General features: G+C 32.5%; 1 protein-coding gene and 3 pseudogenes across 1 annotated transcript; all 4 read left to right on the top strand.

Moving 5' to 3' along the window:
* The first annotated feature begins 4,567 nt into the window (after window positions 1–4,567).
* LOC111275515 (heavy metal-associated isoprenylated plant protein 47-like) lies at window positions 4,568–5,221 on the top strand. The gene is made up of 2 exons (XM_022860861.2): window positions 4,568–4,652; window positions 4,766–5,221. Exons 1-2 carry the CDS (start codon window positions 4,568–4,570, stop codon window positions 5,023–5,025), a joined length of 345 nt encoding a protein of 114 aa, XP_022716596.2. The 3' UTR covers window positions 5,026–5,221.
* A 4,732-nt stretch (window positions 5,222–9,953) lies between these two features.
* On the top strand, window positions 9,954–12,142 carry LOC111276106 (uncharacterized; annotated as a pseudogene).
* A 4,165-nt stretch (window positions 12,143–16,307) lies between these two features.
* LOC149511759 (uncharacterized) lies at window positions 16,308–17,783 on the top strand (annotated as a pseudogene).
* Window positions 17,622–18,745, top strand: LOC111276107 (receptor-like protein 9DC3 pseudogene; annotated as a pseudogene).
* The last annotated feature ends 272 nt before the right edge of the window (window positions 18,746–19,017 follow it).

Below are 19,017 nucleotides of genomic sequence, written 5' to 3'. Positions count from 1 at the left end.
GGATGGTGATGAAAAACCAACAATGGGCTTTATTTACGAGGCTGTGGATAGAGCTAAACAAGTAATTCAACAAACTTGTCGTTATTCTGCTGAATATGAAAAGATTATTGACAATAGATGGAGTTTCATGCACTCTGACTTGCATTCAGCTGGTAAGTAAACCAAGAATATAGATGGTATTTAAAAAATATGTTTATTTTTTATACTTAAATTGCTTATATATTTATTTTTTATTACTTTAATATAATATTGTTATAGGTTACTATCTAAATCCACAATTTCAATTTAGAGTGGAACATTCTGCAAATGTATTTAAAGAAACATTAGAAGGTATAAAAGTAGTTATTGAAAGATTAGAACCTTCGATAGATACTCAAATCAGAATGATTAATCAGGTTAGTATTTAATACTATTTTATAACTTTAACATTTGTTTTATGTATTAAAAATTAAATTATTTTTTATTTATTCATTTATTATTGTATTTTCAATCGATGTAGTTGTTATTATTTCGAGACAAGCATGAAACATTTGGTAGTCCACAAGCACAAAGAGCTTGGAAGCAAATGAATCCAGGTAAATAGTAAGTTAAATAATTATAATTTATTTATATTATTTAATTGTATAGCCCATTGAAATTTAATTTAAATAATTTTATACAGCTGAGTGGTGGATGATATATAGCACTTGTGTTCCTGAATTACAAAAACTAGCAATCAAAGTGCTTAGTCAAACAACATCAGCATTAAATTGTGAACGTAATTGGAGCACATTTAGCTATATTCACACCAAAGCAAGAAACAGATTGAAGTTTGCAAAACTCCAGAAACTTGTATATACCTATTATAACATGAGGTTGAGGATGAGACATCAAAAAAGAATGAGCATTGATGAAATAAATAATAGTTTTAATCCTATTAGCCTTGACCATATTTTTGAAGATGATGATCCACTAACAGAATGGCTGCAAGAGAAAGAAAATCCTCTATTAGATGGTCAAAACTCTGATTGGTTGCCTGCAGATAATTCTGATAATGAAATGAATGTTGAACGATCACGTCAATCTCAAGAAAGGAATGTGTCTCATTCAAGTTCAAGTCCAACACCAAGTCAGAGTGATGATGGTGGTGGTTTAAGTCCAGATGATGATGGTGATGGAGATGGTGATGGTGATGGTGCGAATTTTGGTGATAATATGGATGCAAATTGACCTTACAACCCACTTGGAGGAGAATTTGGGCTTGCTGCTACTGGTGGACTTTTTATTAATATGGCAGAATACGAAGGAAATCCATTTGTTGAATCTAGTGAGGGTCAAAATGCACGTACAGCTCGATCAAAAGGAAAAGCAAAGAAGCACCACTATGAAATTTCTAGAGGTTCTTCATCTTCAGGTGAGAGACCAAATTCTAGTAACTTTGAGTATAGTGAATCATCTGCTAGTACTCAAAGACATTACTATCCACCAAAACAACATAATTTTCAACCTCCTCATGGTTATCCACCTCTATATGGTTATTATCCACCTCAAATGTATCCTCCACCTCCTCAAATATATCATCCACCTCAAATGTATCAGTTACCACAAATGTACCCTCCACCACAAATGTATCATCCTCAAATATATCCTCCACCTCAAATGTATCAAGAACAAAGGTCTCAGGGATGGAGATGGAGTCAACTTGGCTCTCAAAGTGAAGATAGAGAATCTAATCCTCCTCGTCATTCTACCATGTGGTAAATTTGAAATATGTATCAATAATTGTAGTTGATGGAATTTGAAATTATTATATTTTTAAGTTTGTAATTTTATTAAATTAAATGCTTGGTATTTAACATATTATGTTTTGTTAATATTTGATTTGTCTAGAATTAATATTGAATATGAACTTGGCCAAGAAAAATTTTATGGATAAACCAAATATGAATGCTTTTTATAATCTAAATAAAATTGTGAATAATTTTTTTAGAAAATAAAAAACATAGAGTGTCATAAACTATTTTTAAAATCATTGAATAAGAGTTTTTATAATTATAATTATTACATTTTATAATAAACTGTGCAAAAAAAAAAAAAATTCACGACCGTGATGACCGTAGTGACCGTAATTATCTCTGTTATATCCGAAAACGCAACAAATGCTACGCGACTGAAAACATGACCACAACCGCTATTTAAATCCCTGTGCCTAATGATAGACAAAATGTGAATTCCATAAAAGCTCCATTACAACAAAGCTTGAAACATAAATGAACCATCAACAAAGCAATTAGGTCGAGGATCAACCATTCTCGAGCTCCCTCAGTCCATAAAATCTACAACAAACTCCATGATTTCATCTTTCATCCACCCCCAAGACTTTCTGAGCAAAGTAGAATTAAAATAATTTGGACCATGTGTTTTTGTCCCTTCACAGTAGACTTTGAAAACCCAGATTCTCAAGCGCTGGTCGCCTCTAATTTTCGTAGTCAAACTGTTTTCGAAAGTAACCGATCACTGCAACTTTCACCGTTCTTGGTTCTTGTATTTTTCTCCCATTCTTTGAGCCATTTCACCATTGATTTCAGCCTTTTCCAGCGCACTCTACTCTTGGTTGAGCTCTCTAGCGGCTCCAGTTTTGTCAAACACCTCGGCACTTTCTTACAAGTTTGTTATCCTCTCATCCTCCACTCCAAAAGCATCCCTGTTCCACCTTTTGAGAATAAGCATTCTGCTGAAACTAAGAAGCAATCAACCCTACAGCTCTTTGTACTTGATCCGTACCATATGAACTTTTTATCATTAATAGGTAAATCCAAGAAACTCCGCAAACCAACTCCTTCAGTTGAAACTATCATAGGTAAAAACATTATTTGTCCAAACCAACTGATGAACATTCTCTGCGTTGAGATCCCCAGCCACACCCCAATTTCCACCCACTTTGTTGAAGAAATCCTATCCCACATGGCAAGCAGACCACCCAATCTCCCTTCGGCTTGGCAGCACACCCAGTCATAATTTTTAGAGGGCCAGATACTATCAACAAGCCTAACATCACAAGACGCCAATTTTGTTCCTTGATGAAGCAATATTTCGACATTTTGGGATTTGGTTAGTATTCCCAGAAATGCCTCGACACATTCCAAGACATAATCCTCTTTTTGCTGCCCACCATCCATAAAAAGCACACAATTTACACCAGTCACCACAATAGTAAAAAGATCCTGTCAACCTCAAGTCCACAGTCACCACAAGACTAGTTCTGTCTGCAAACCTATTTAGATTGGGTCGGGCTTTAGATAGAGATTTTTGAGTCCGAACTCACCTTAACATATTAAATTATTAATAAAAAATTTTTAATCTGATTTCATTTAAGAATATATTTAAAATACTAAAATATTGATATCTTAATAGTTTTTAATATTTTAAATTTTTTTTTATAATTTTGAGCCTTTCTTTTGAATAAATTTTTTGAAAGGTTAATTAAACACGATCCACCGCTATTGATTTATAAACATCTCTAATAATACTTTTAATAAGCTCTAAAATAATAAGTCCCACCTAAATTAGCAAAGGAAAAAAAAAATTCCAAGATAGCTTTCAAAGACTAATCAATATATAACCTTCAAATAAATGATTAGCTTAGATAGAACTTTTTTTTTTTTTTGCTTTACGTTGTCACATATAGAACCTGGCCGATTTTCTTTTTAGTTGTCTTTTTGTGTTTTGATTGAGCTTATAATGTTAATTGCTATATACAAATTTGAACACTTCCAGTTTATTTTATTATTAATGTGAAATTGCAAAGATAAGAAAAGTTTGATCTTTGATGAGGTTAGCCATCATGTAAGGTCCATTGCGTCAAAGCCAACCATTGCAAATGGATCTATTATAATTGATTTGATCAAAGTTATTTAAGCTTTGGTGACACTCCCTCCAATTAACGTTATTCCAATCGTGCATGTGCTTGCAAGAATTTTCACTCATAGTTTGTTTTATCTGTAAACTTTAGAATATTCAATTCCATTGTTACTACAACTGATCATTACAATAATAATTGACTGTTTCACAGATAATTAATGACATTAACTAATGATTAAGCTAAACAACAAAGGGTTTTCTTGGCTTGGTCAGATAGGACAGCTCTTCCCTATGAACCCGTAAAAAGTGGATCACCACTAACTTGACCCTTAAACTTTCATTAAAGCAAAAATTAAGACATTAATTATATATGTTTTTTATATTACTGATCAGTTGCAAACTTGGATCTGAAGACATTATATAAAGAGCTAGCCACGGCTGCTTGCTGCTACATATTCTGCAGTGAGCTACTGAAAGCCTAATTGTCTAAAGCGATATTCATTTTGGTGCAAGAGAATATGAAGGTAAGCTGCAATAATATAGCAACTTATTTTCTTACTACACTTGTTTCATTGAAAATTACAATCTTAGAACATTTTGGGTAGAAAAAAGTATGTTCTTCCTATATGCTAATGTTCTTCAGAAATAAAACTTTACCCTTTTGAACTAAAATTTTAGCTAGACCAATTTAGTTTATGTGCTAAAACTTGATGTTTTGATTTAATTGATGCAGCAAAAGATAATTATCAAGATATCAATGCATTGCAGTAAATGCCGAGCAAGGGCTTTAAAGATAGCTGCTGTAGCAGAAGGTATATTTAATATTAATCTCCCAAAATCTAGATATTATTATTGAGAAATCAACCAACTGAAAACATAAATCAATTATTCTAGTTGATTGCTGATGTTAATTGTAATGGAACAGGAGTGACATCGGTGGCTTTACATGGCCCGGAAAAGGACAAGCTGATGATACAAGGTGAAGATATTGATGCAGCATGCTTGACAGCCAACTTGAGAAAGAAGCTTTGTCATGCAAGCTTAGAAACAATTGAAGAAGTGAAAGCGGACAAAAAAGAACCACCCAAACCTCCAACTCCAATTCCATACTGCTGTCCACAACCCCATCTTGAATTTTATAAAGTGGTTTCTGATCCCTCCCCAGGTCTTTGTCCTATTTTGTGAAACCAAAAAAAACTTCAATGGCGGATATCACCAATAATGAAGTGCCAGCAGTTGCAACTCCAATTATTGACCTTTTTTCCCCCCCAACTTCTTTTTGTTTCCTCATTTTTAATTCTTCAGCACATCGCGATTGTAATAATCTTGTTCATTAGTCCTGTAGATTAATTAGCTTGTGCTATGTATTACTTTAAGTTTAAAATCTTTGTGGTTCTTTTAAGATTAATCTTTCTTCAATGAGTGTAATATATATCTTTTCTTTCCTTTCCTCTTGTCTTTTACTCTCTGTTTGGTGCTGCCATTGACGGTAAAGAAAGCTTAGCCCCTTTTACTGGTACAAAGGAAATCGCAATTTGAAAATAAGAGGAGTTACACATGATGAGATTTAAACCCTTTAAGCAAAAGGCTACACAATGCTTTTTTTTTTTTTTTACTTGCTTAGTTGGATGAGAGGATTCAAACTTGGAACCTTGTTTTAGTGGTAAGAGTCAAGAATTGATTTGAATTTATTTTATAATTAAGCAGGGGCATCAATTTTTCCATTAGAGTAACAGACTAAAAATCAGAAACCTAAATGCAAGAGTTATTCATTCTGCATACTTTTAGTACAAGGAACATCTATTTTCAAATATACTCTTAAACCAAAGGCATTGGGTATATGCAATTTTTTCAGACCTTTGTAAGATTGTGCCTCATCTCCCCTGCATCAAGCAAAAAATTTTGAGTGTTGAATTTGCTGTATGATGCAAGCTACAATTTCACCACCCCCAGCCTAAAATGTTGAGGTGGACATGAAGCTACACATGATTTTCTGATCAGAGAAACCAATAATGCCTCATCTACTAGGAATGTACTCATTGGAAGGATGCCAGAAGGAGTCAAAACTGTAGACTGAATTATAAAAAAAAAGAAAAGGAAGGCATATGGCCTTTATGGCTTAGGAGTACGAAAATAAAGATGTTAATTGCAAAATAAGTCAGCACAGCACATGGAGATTAGAGAGAGGAAGAGACAGGTTACATTGCATATATTAAATGATTCCAGGAATTTATTTAGAAAACAGGAGGTAAATATATAATTATAGTGCTGTGGAAGATAACACACATGCATGGATGCTTCAGCTCACCATTTTTGTCTAGTTGCTGTTAAGATTCGTCTGTAAACTATAGAAAAGCATAGAGACAAAGAATCTGTGATCCATAGGAAAGCTTGAAGGAAGCTTAACCTAACCAGTCCAATATTAACTCATTAAGTCAACTAGCTAGGGAGCAAAAGAACAAATTTGTAAAATATAAAGATTATTTTTTGAATAGAATTATGAGAAGAAGAGAAACTTTGTAAAACTAGACACAGAATTTACAGGAAAACTTTTTTGAAGAATGAATTCACCATCTTTAGACTTTCGATTGTGAAATTTTGACATCTATGCTCTTTTTGACTTGGGATAGAAAAAAAAAATGGAATATAAATGCATTTTTCTCATACACAAACTACTTTGCTCATAACTTTACTTGCAAATAATCATCCACTTTTTGAATTTTTTGTTAGGAATGATGACTCAAATCCCATAAAAAATTTGTTTGGAATTTGTTAGATATTACTTAATGGACAAAAAGACTTGTAAAAGAACAATTCTAAAAGGAAAAGTATTCTTAATAGGCAAGTTTGTATGGTTATAAATAGGTGAAGTCTATATAGCATTAGGTATGAGAAAAAGATGTAAAAGAGTTGTAAGGTTGTGGGATAGACACCTTATAGGAGTAATGGGGATTTACATCTTATGGGTGTGTATGTTTGAATGTTTAGGAGTCGACTATAATAGAAGAGATTGAGAGGGTCTACATAGGTATAATGAATGGGTACATATGGGTATGTGTTTGTTTGTGTTTAAATGGTGCACATGGGTTTGTATTTGTTTGGGTTGAGAATGCTCCATAGGACTAGAAGAGATTAAGAGAGCCTATGGGTATTGATTGTTGAGTGAGATTGATTTGATGTATATTTGTAATTCTCTATAACTAGTGGATCTTGTTTCTTATTCGTGGATATAAGTCGGTTAGATCGAATCATGTTAAATTATTGTCTCTTGTGTGATTGTTTGATCGTTTGATTTTGCTTTCCTTGACTTGATTGGATTGGGGCTTTTTAGCCCAACAAGTGATATCAGGTTGTGATGATCTCTAACAAGTGGTATTAGAGCTAAAGGTTTGAAATGTGAGGAGAGCTAAAGGTTTGAGACATGGGAAAAGTTAAGTCCAGAGGAGCTTGATTCAAGAGAAGAGTTTAAGTTCAAGTTTTGAGGATTAAAGATAAGTTTGCATAAAGCGTGAAGATACACAAAAGAAGATGATTGTGAAACTTCCATTGTAGGTGGAGCCAAGTATGTTTAACATAAAGACAGATGATTTGATGAAATTTGAGTCAGTGTAGAGATTGTTAGGAATAGTAACTCGAATCTCATAAGAGATTTGTTTGAGATTTGTTAGATATTATTTGATGGACAAGAAGACTTGTAAAAGAAGAATTCTAAAAGGAAAATGATTTTTAATAGGCAAGTTTGACTTGCAAAAGAAGAATTCTAAAAGGAAAGAGATTCTTATTAGGCAAGTTTGTATGGTTATAAACAGGTAAAAGTCTCTATAGGATTATATATGAGAAAAAGATGTAAGAGAGTTATAGAGTTTTGTGAGATAAACACCCCATAGCAGTACTGAAGATTTACGTCTTATAGGTGTGTATGTTTAAATGTTTGAGAGTGGCCTAAAGGAGATTGAAATAGTCTACATAGGTAAGATGAATGGGTACATATGAGTATGTGTTTGTTTGTGTTTAAATGGTGTACATGAATTTATGTTTATTTGGGTTGAGAATACTCTGTAGGACTAAAGGAGATTGAGAGGGCCTATGGATATTGATTGTTGAGTGAGATTGATTTGATGTATATTTGTAATTCTCTATAACTAATGGATCTTATTTCTTATCCGTACATATAAGTTGGTTAGACCGAACCACATTAAATTATTATTTTTTGTGTGATTGTGTAATTGTTTGATTGTTTGATCGTTTGATTTTGCTTTTGTTAACTTGATTGGATTAAGGCTTTTTAGCCGAACAAAGTGGTATTAGAGCTATGGTGATCCCCAACAAATGGTATCAGAGTTGAAGGTTCAAGATGTGAAAAGTGCTAAAGGTTCGAGACATTGGAAGAGGTAAGTTCAAAGGAGCTCGATTCAAGAGAAGAGTTTGAGTTCAAGTTTTGAGGATTGAAGATCAATTTGCATAAAGTGTAAAGACACACAAGAGAAATGATCATGAAACTTTCATTGTAGGTGGAGCTAAGTATGTCTAGTATAAAGATAGATGATTTGATGAAATTTAAGTCAAAGTGGAGATTGTTAAGAATAGTAACTTAAATCTTATAAGAGATTTATTTGGAATTTGTTAGATATTACTTGATGGACAAGAAGACTTACAAAAGAAGAATTCTAAAAGGAAAGGAATTTTTAATAGGTAAGTTTGTATGATTATAAATAGGTGAAGTCTCTATAGGGTTAGGTATAAAAAAAAAGATATAAGAGAGTTATAGGGTTTTATGAGATAAACATCTTATAAGAGTACTGAAGATTTATGTCTTATGGGTGTGTATGTTTGAATGTTTGGTACTGAACTAGAAGAGATTGAGAGGGTCCACATAGATATGATGAATGAGTACATATGGGTATGTGTTTGTTTGTGTTTAAATGGTGCACATGGGTTTGTATTTGTTTGGGTTGAGAATACTTCATAACACTGAGGAGATTGAGAGAACCTATGGGTATTGATTGTTGAGCAAGATTGATTTGATATATGTTTGTAATTTTCTACAACTAGTGAATTTTGTTTTTCATCTGTAGATGTTTGTTGGTTAGACCAAATCACGTTAAATTATTGTCTCTTATGTGACTGTTTGATTGTTTGATCGTTTGATCATTTGATTTTGCTTTCGTTAACTTGATTGGATTGAAGCTTTTTAGCCTAACATTTTTGACTAAATGCTGATTTAGAAACATTAAAATATGGAACATGAACAGAAAAAGAACTTTGGGGCAATTAAGAATTAATAAAAAACATAAAGCAAGTCATCATAATTAGATCATGTTCTTTTGCGTGATTCTTGGTTTGTGAATATTAGAATTCTTTAGACTAGAGCTGATCACTTTACGATGGATTTTCAATGGTATTGCCAGTCACCAGCAAAGTTTTCAAACTACCATTCACACTCAGCAAAAGTTCTTGACTGTCCACTTTGATTTCTGAGATATCCATGTTCTAAAATATGTTGAGTAAGATTCAATCAGAGGCATTATTGCTGATATAGCCTTGACTCTCCAGTTTCATTTCTGATATATATATAAATAAAATATGGTCTTTGTTGTGATTTAAAATATAAAATTATAGTAAAAAATTATAAATAAAATACTCCTCTTTTTTTTCATACGATATTCGTTTTTTCACGTATATAACCCGTTTTTTCCTTTATAACGTTCAAGTTTCCAGCACAATCTATATAAACATATGCTCAAAATCTGTTTCTCCACTCCAAATCATCATCTCAAATCCAAAAAAAAAAAAAAAAAAAAATTTTTTTCTAAATTTTTTTTTAATTTAAATCCATGTTATCTTCTTAGAGGTTTAGCATAGAAAATTAATATATAGATAATCACTTCGTTTCACTTGGTGTAGAATACATATATTTTATGCATGTTTTCATTTGGGTTCAGATTCATGCACACTCAATCTTATCATTTCAAAGTTTATATTTGTTTTAATGTCTTTGATTATGTAATTTGAAAGCCTGATATTTAAGTCCAAGATTACTTGGTTAGAGTCCTAGAATAGTCGTAGAGCACAAGGCGTTGTTTACATCAATGTCGAAAAACCTTCTTGTACAAATGTCGAATAAAAGGACTAAAATACACTCAGTTTTGTTCATGTTCATGTTTGTATTACTGCTTAATTTTAACTTGTCTCAGGTGATGAGCTTGAGTTACTCTTGTCCTTCAAGTCTTTAATCAATGATCCGACCGGTTTCCTCTCCAGTTGGAATTCCTCAACTTCTTTCTGCCAGTGGCATGGCATCACTTGCAACAATTTTTCTGGCGTCAAGGCAATTGAGCTCGCCGATAAAAACATTACTGGGACAATTTCCTCCTCAATCTTTTATTTGCCAGAGATTGAGACTATCAATCTTTCGAACAACCAACTTTTTGGTGAAATTCCTTGTGATCTGGTTTCTTCTGTTTCACTTCGATATCTTGATCTTAGTGACAGTAATTTGACCGGTCCAATTCCAAACTGTTCAATTTCTTTGTAGATATTATATCTCGGGAATAACCTGCTTTCTGGGAAAATTCCACCGGAAATTGGAGTCTACTCAAATCTAAAAGAAGTTGATCTTGGTGGCAATTATTTGGTGGGGAGAATTCCAAGCTCCATATCAAATATCAGCAGTTTACAAAACTTGACTCTTGCTGCAAACAAATTAATTGGCCAAATTCCACGTGAATTAAGCCAAATGAAGAGCTTGAAGTGGATTTATTCTGGTTATAACAACCTTTGCGGTGAAATTCCACAAGAATTTGGTCATTTGGTTTCTTTGAACCATCTTGATCTTGTCAACAACAATCTCAGCGGACAAATTCCATCCTCCTTAGGAAACCTCACCAATCTTCAATATCTATTCCTCTTTGGAAACAGCTTTACAGGTTTGCTTCCTAGATCCATTTTTGGCCTCAAAAAGCTTATTGAACTTGATGTTAGTGATAATTACTTATTTGGTGAGATCCCAGAACTCATAATTGAGTTCCAGAGCTTGGAGATTCTTCATCTTTTCGGTAATTACTTCACCGGTCAAATTCCAAATAGTCTAGCATCTTTGCCTCGTCTTCAACACTTTCGTCTTTCGCAAAACGGCTTGACTGGAGAAATTCCTTCTTTGATCTGCAATGTAAGTTCCATTGAAGTTCTGGACTTATTTGATAATAACTTAAGTGGACCCATTCCACAATGTCTAGGGAACTTCAGCAAACATCTTTCAGTCTTAGATTTGGGGATGAATAAGTTTCATGGAACCATCATTGACACATTTGGTGAGAACTGTGGGTTGAGGAATCTCTACTTACCAAGCAATATGTTGGAAGGGTCGTTACCAGGAACCTTGGCCAACTGTAGAAACCTGGAATTGCTAGATATTGGTAACAACAAGATAATTGGTACATTCCCCTATTGGCTGTACACTCTGCCAGAATTACAAGTTCTTGTTTTACAGTCAAACAAATTGAATGGAACCTTACAAAATTCCAAGGCCATTCGTACCTTTCCTAAGTTACGGATTCTCGACCTATCTAACAATGAATTCACTGGTCCTTTACCGAAAGGTATGATAGAAAGCTTGAAGGCCCTGATGAATCTCAATGAACAACAAAGTTCTTTGCAATACATGCAGGAAAGATATTATTTTTATCTTGTCTATTTGACAGTAAAAGGTTTTGATATTCTACTTACTCAAATCTCGACAACGTTTACCAGCATTGACCTCTCAAACAATAACTTTCATGGAGAGATTCCAAGTGTTATTGGAAAGCTTGGTTCACTTAGAGGGCTCAACCTTTCTCATAACAGCCTTACTGGTTATATCCCTACGTCAATGAGAAATATGACCAGTCTGGAATGGTTAGATCTATCTTCAAACACGCTTATGGGGCAAATTCCTAACGAATTGACAGATCTGACATTTCTTGAAATCTTAAATCTTTCACATAACCAACTCACAGGACCAATTCCTCAAGGCAAACAATTCAATACATTTGAAAATGTCTCATACGAAGGCAACTTGGCACTATGCGGCTTTCCATTGTCAAAAGGTTGCAACAATGATGGGAGAAAACAATCACCTCCATCATTCTTGAAAGAGGCAAATGACTCAGGGACCAACATCAGTTTTGGCTGGAAAGTTGTGTTGATGGGCTACGGATGCGGACTGATATTTGGAGTCCTTGTTGGATATGTTGCATTCAGAAACGGTGAACCAAAATGGTTTATAACATTGTTTCGAGTCAAATATAATCGAAAGGCAAGATGATGATGGCAGAATCAGTCAATGAAGATGATTTTGGAAGTTATTGTAACCTGTGGTTCTCTATTCTAAGTTCTTGTTGTTTTGATTTCACTCCCAAGAATTCATGGACGTGTCTTTGTCTTCGCTTTTGCTTTTGCTCCCAGTCAATGGAGCTGGAGTGTGGTTGCTGGTTTTGCTTAATGCATGGCTTCTCTTGATATTTCTTTTTGATCTTTTTATTGTTACCTGCATCTGTACAATTAAAGAATCTCATTCTGTTATGTTGAAAACAAAAGAATCTCATTGTTTCACTAATTTGAAAAATTAGAAAGGCTACTCTTCATAAACATTCATAAAGAAGTGCAAATTAAAAATTTTTTATAAGAAAAACCTGCAGTTCAAGAATAAGATAATAGATTATAAATAATGTAATAGTCTCAAGTAAATTAAATCTAAAATTATTAAGGGATATTGTAGAACATTTGAATTTTGTAATGTTAAATCTTATTCTTAGCTTTTAATTTTTCCAAGTGATCATTTGGCGAATGAAGGTAATATCTAATATTGTAAGAATGGAAGTGTTCTTAGTTAATTGTCATGAATTATGATTATAATTATGCATTTTAATTAAATATTAATATAAAATTATTGAGAGATACTGTAGAACTTTTGAATTTTATAGCGTTAAATCACTGTTCTTAGTTTTTATTTTTTCTAAGTGATGATTTGGCAAATAAAGGTAATATCTAATATTGCAGGATTGGAAGTGTCCTTGGTTAAGTTTTATGAATTATGATTATGATTATACATTCTAATTTAATATTAATTAATTTTCAATTACAAAATGATTAACACTTTACTAATGTCCGAAGTCTTTGGCAAATTTAAGTGATGCACAACATAATGTTCTCCGTATTGCATATGAGTCTTAAGCTGCCCATGTGTCTAATCAACTACTTAATCCTCTAGTTGAGAATTCAAATATTGGGGTAAGAAAGACAAGTTGTTACTTCCAAGCAAGATAAGTGATTTCAAAAAATATATGTAGTAATGTTAATTAGGTTGAGTGATAAATATGATTGTATATAATGTTATATGTTTTCTAATTGTAATTTTTTAGTAGGGAACGGTATTAGAATCATATTTTATTTTGAAATAATTTTTTAGTGACTATTTTGTAATTACAAGTGTAACTTTTTGTGACAATTTATTTTTATAGTCACTAATGTTATTCTTTTTATAAATTAACAAATTTAATTGTGACAATAACTAATGTATTAGTGACAAGAATTATTTTAAAAAATAATTTTAATATTTGTGACATAATTCATGTGATACTATTTTAGTAAACATTAATGGGAAAAATTTTATCACTAATAAAAATAACAATAATGACAATTTTTTTGTAACTACTGCAAATATTTTTAGAGTCCATATTGTCATCACAAGAAAACCATGTTATTGTGCAGCTTTTTCTGTCATTATTTTAATTTTTTAAAATTAAAAAGATTGTCACAATAAAATGAACTATTTGACAACTTATTTTAGTCGCATATAAACTTTAAAAATGGTCATTATAAACTTTAGTGGCTAAATTTTATACCGTTAGTGACAATTTTTTTCTCCACTAAAAAGGCTATTTCTTGTGTTTAGACATTTTGTCAAATACCCAAAAATGAAAATTAGACACAGAATTTGTAAGAAAAACCTTTTTGAAGAATGAATTCACCATCATTAGGCTCCCAATTGCTACAGTTTTGAAATCTATGCTCTTTTTGACTTGGCATATTTAAATGCATTTTTGTCACCCACTACTTCGCTCATAGGCTTTACCTAAAAATAATCATCCACTCTTTGAAATTTTGAGAAAATGCTGCAATGTAGAAACATTAAAATGTGGAACATGAACAAAAAAAGAAAGCAATTTAAAATTAATAAAAACATGAAGCAAGTCATCATAATTAGATCATGTTCTTTTGCGTGATTCTTGGTTTATGAATATTAGAATTGTTTAGACTAGGTCTAGAGCAGTTGACTTTGCAACTTTATGTCTGATCATCAATCTCATACGGCGGATTTTCAATGGTTTTGCCAGTCACCAGAAAAACTTTCATATAACCATGCACACTTGACTTAGCATAAGTTCTCGACTCTCCAATTTGATTTATGATATATCCAAATTCCAAAATATGTTGAGTAAGGTTCAATCAGCTGCATTATTGCTGATACATATTGCCTAAAAAGCATGAGGGTGTCATAAGCTTTAGATTTCAAGCCAAACCCTAAGGTCAGGTAGATGGTAGAGGGAAAATTTTAAAGTCTTCTGCAATGATTATGACCATCCTTCCATTCTAAAACTGCTTTAGCTATACCAATAAGACTCCATTTGCTTTTGCAATGATTATGTCCATCCTTTTCCCTTTAAAACTGCTTGAGCTATACCAATAAGACTCCATTGGCTTTTGGAAAGTAAGTGCCAAATCTAGACTTCATATCTACTATATATTTTTAATATTTCTAGAGAGAACCCATAATCTCTAACCATTTTTCCTTCTCTATTTAAGAATTAAATCTTCGCTTTGGACATCCTCCTTGTATATTTCGTAGATTTTCTATATATGTTGTAGTATAAATATTTTCTTTTACCTTCAAAGTATCCTTTCGTTTTTATCTAACACCCTCAAGTATCTGGTTTTGTTTACTTATTCAAATAAGTGTTTCTTACAGGCTGCTTTGCACGTGAATGATTTTGATACATAAATTATTGTTTTAATAATGAAATGAATAAGATTATGGATCATGAATGATAAATTGATCAATTGCCAATTAGTTAATAATTTAAGTATAAGGACACGAAATATATGTTAGTAAAAAAATGTATTTTATAAAAAAATTAGTTTAAAATAAAAATTTCTTTATAGAAAAGAATATATTATAAATTTTGAGATCACAAAGTAAAACGAAGAAAACACATGAATTTGACATTTATCCTTTGGACAATCCATTAGTTACATATTTAAAAAATATATAATTTTGTATATGCTTTTTTTTTTTTTTTTGCTTTAGTTTTTTATATAATTAAGGGTTGAAGTTAGAAGACCAAGACTTACATTAATTCATATTTCATATTAATTTATTGAATCAGGTCAGTCAATAAAGTTATCTAGAAGCCACTCTAATGAAGAATTAAGCAATAGCCAATGAGTTTATGGGATAGTGCGAGGGGTAGATCTTGAGACTTGAAATTTTAAGTTCAAAGTTCCGTTAATATTGGATTAATTCAATTTATATTGAATTTATATAGCTAATTTCGTTTAGTTTGATTGCTTGTTTAGTTTAATAGATAAGTTCTTCTATGTATAAGGTTTGTTTGGCTTGATAGTAAGTTTTATAAAAAAATCTTGTTCAAGTTGAGTTGTTCTAAAAACATTACAAGGAGTTAAATAATTTTTGGTAAATTTTATGCAGAAGTGTTGTAAAATATTAAAAACAAATTTATAATATTTTTGTATTTTTTAAAAAACGAAAAAAATGAAATACTTGATTTTATTAAAATATATAAATCACAAGTTTTATGTATATATGAAAGAAATAAATAAAATAAAGAGATTTTTTATTAATTAAAAATAGAAATAAATAAAATCAATAGAAAAATTAGACAAAATAAAAATTATGAACGTAGAATAATATGACCACCTTATAATTTTATGAATTATCAAAAGGTAAGGTGAGAATGTAAAAAATTCACTAAATACTTGTTAGTAAACATTAGCACTTTTTGAAAAAATTCTGATTTATAATTTATTTAAAAACTGAAATGTGCTTGTAACTTAAAAAAGTCTAACAACCTGCAATTGGGAAAAATGAGCATGTAGCGTCAATAACGCATTAATCATGTTGGTGTTGGAAATTGAAGGAAAAATTCTAAGCCATTGGCCAAAACTCAAGCCTCCAAAATGGACTATGCTCTTTATTGTTTTTGTTGTGATTAAAATTATAAGATTGTACTAAAAAAATTATAGATAAAATACTTCTTTTTTTTTTTTCATACGATATTAGTTTTCTCACGTACATAATGTTTAAGTCTCCAGCACGCTCTCTATATAAACATATACTCAAAATCTGTTTCTCTCACTCCAAATCATTGCCTCAAATTCAAAAAAAAAAAATAAAAATTTGTCTCAATTGTTTTAATTTAAATCGATGTTATCTTCTTGTACAATGTTGAATAAAAGAGCTAAAGCACACTCAGTTTTTTTCATGTTCATGTTTTTACTACTGATTAATTTTAACTTGTCTCAGGGTAATGAGGTTGAGTTACTCTAGTCCTTCAAGTCTTCAATCAATGATCCGTCTGGTTTCCTCTCCAACTGGAATTCCTCAACTTCTTTCTGCCTGTGGCATGGCATAACTTGCAACAATTTTTCTAGCGTCAAGGCAATTGAGCTCGTTGATAAAAACATTGCTGGGACAATTTCTTCCTCAATCTTTTATTTACCGGAGATTGAGACAATCGATCTTTCGACCAACCAACTCTCAGGTGAAATTCCTTGTGACCTGTTTTCTTCTGTTTCACTTCGACATCTTGATCTTTGTTATAACAATTTGACTGGTCCAATTCCAAACTGTTCAATTTCTCTAGAGAAATTATATCTCTGGGATAACCTGCTTTCTGGGAGAATTCGATCAGAAATTGGAGTCTGTTCAAATCTAAAAGAACTTGATCTTGGTGGCAATTATTTGGTGGGAGAATTCCAAGCTCCATATCAAATATCAGCAGTTTACAAATCTTGACTCTTGCTGGAAACAAATTAATTGCCCAAATTGCACGTGAATTAAGCCAAATGAAGAGCTTGAAGTGGATTTAATTTGGTTATAACAACCTGTCGGGCGAAATTCCACAAGAACTTGGTCATTTGGTTTCTTTGAATCTTCTTGATCTTGTCTACAACAATCTCAGAGGACAAATTCCATCCTCGCTGGGAAACCTCAGCAATCTTCAGTATCTCTTCCTCTTTCGAAACAGCCTCACAGGTTTGCTTCCCAGATCCATTTTTGGCCTTAAAAAGCTTATTGAACTTGATGTTAGTGATAATTACAGCAGAGCTTCGAGATTCTTCATCTTTTCGGCAATGCCTTTACCCGTAAAATTCCAAATAGTCTAGTATCCTTGCCTCGTCTTCAACACCTTGATCTTTCACAAAACAAATTAACGGGAGAAATTCCTTCTTTGATCTGCAATGTAAGTTCCATTGAAGTTCTGCACATATATGACAATAACTTAAGTGGACCCATTCCACAATGTCTAGGGAACTTCAGCAAATATCTTTCAATCTTAGATTTGGGGATGAATAAGTTTCATGGAACCATCATTGAAACATTTGATGAGAACTGTGGTTTGAGGAATCTCAAATTAAATAGCAATAAATTGGAAGGGTCGTTACCAAGATCCTTGGCCAATGTAAAAATCTAGATTTGCTGGATATTAGTAACAACAAGCTAAATGGTACGTTTCCGGATTGGCTGTATACTCTGCCAGAATTACTAGTTCTGGTTTTACGGTCAAACAAATTGCATGGTATCTTACAAAGTTCCAAGGCCATCCATCCCTTTCCTAAGTTACGGATTTTCGACCTTGCTAACAATCAATTCACTGGTCCTTTGCCGAAATGTATAATAGAAAACTTGAAAGCCGTGATGAATCTCAATGAACAACAAAGTTCTTTGCAATATATGCTGGGAAGATATTATGATTATGCTGTCAATTTGACAGTGAAAGGTTTTAATATTAAAGTTGGTAAAATCTCGACAAGGTTCACCAGCATTGACCTCTCAAACAACAATTTTCATGGAGAGATTCCAAGTGTTATTGGAAAGCTTAGTTCACTTATAGGGCTCAACCTTTCTCATAACAGCCTTATTGGTCATATTCCTATGTCAATGGGAAATATGACCAGTCTGGAATGGTTAGACCTCTCTTCAAACACGCTTATGGGGCAAATTCCTAAGGAATTAACGGATCTGACATTTCTTGCCTTTTTTAATCTTTCGCATAACCAACTCACAGGACCAATTCCACAAGGCAAACAATTCAGTACATTTGAAAATGGCTCATACGAAGGAAACTTGGCGCTATGCGGCTTTCCATTGTCAAAAGGTTGAAACAATGATGGGAGAAAACAATCACCTCCATCATTCTTGAAAGAGGCAGATGACTCAGAGACCAACATCAGTTTTGGCTGGAAAGTTGTGTTGATGGGCTACGGATGCGGACTGTATTTGGAGTCCTTGTTGGATATATTGCATTCAGAAACGGTGATCCAAAATGGTTTATAACATCGTTTCGAGTCAAATATCATCGAAGGGTAAGAAGGTGTTTGCGGAATTAGTCAATGCGGGTGACTTTGGAAGTTATTGTAACCTGTGTTTCTCTGTTCCAAGTTCCTGTTGTTTTGATTTCACTTCCAAGAATTCATGGATATGTCTTTGTCTCTGTCTTTGCTTTTGCTCTACAAATTAGTTATTCGTGTAATAAAATGGCCATGTATTTCGTAAGCAAATACATAAGGAGCTGGAGTGTGGTTGCTGCTTTTGCTTAATTAATGTATGGCTTTTCTTGATATTTCCTTCTGATCTTTTAATTCTTACTTTCACTTGTACAGAAGAATCTCATTCTGTTATGTTTAAAACATATATCTTTGAAGCATATACTTCTTTCACTAATTTGAAAAACTAGAAAAGCTAGTCTTCATAAACATTTATAAGAGAGTGCAAATTTCCTTTTTATAAAATATCCCGCAGTCTAAGAATAAAAAAATAGATTATAAGAATTGAGATTTCAAACCTATCATGTGTGTAGACACCCAATTGGGTCCGGGCCCAGATCAATTGGGCCTGAC

The sequence above is a fragment of the Durio zibethinus genome, chromosome 25, assembly GCF_047325235.1.
Source record: "Durio zibethinus cultivar Kanyao isolate XHJ-2024 chromosome 25, ASM4732523v1, whole genome shotgun sequence".
Classification (NCBI taxonomy): Eukaryota; Viridiplantae; Streptophyta; class Magnoliopsida; order Malvales; family Malvaceae; genus Durio; species Durio zibethinus.
Note: the sequence above shows the minus strand (reverse complement) of the source record. Positions and strands in the feature narration are given on the sequence as shown.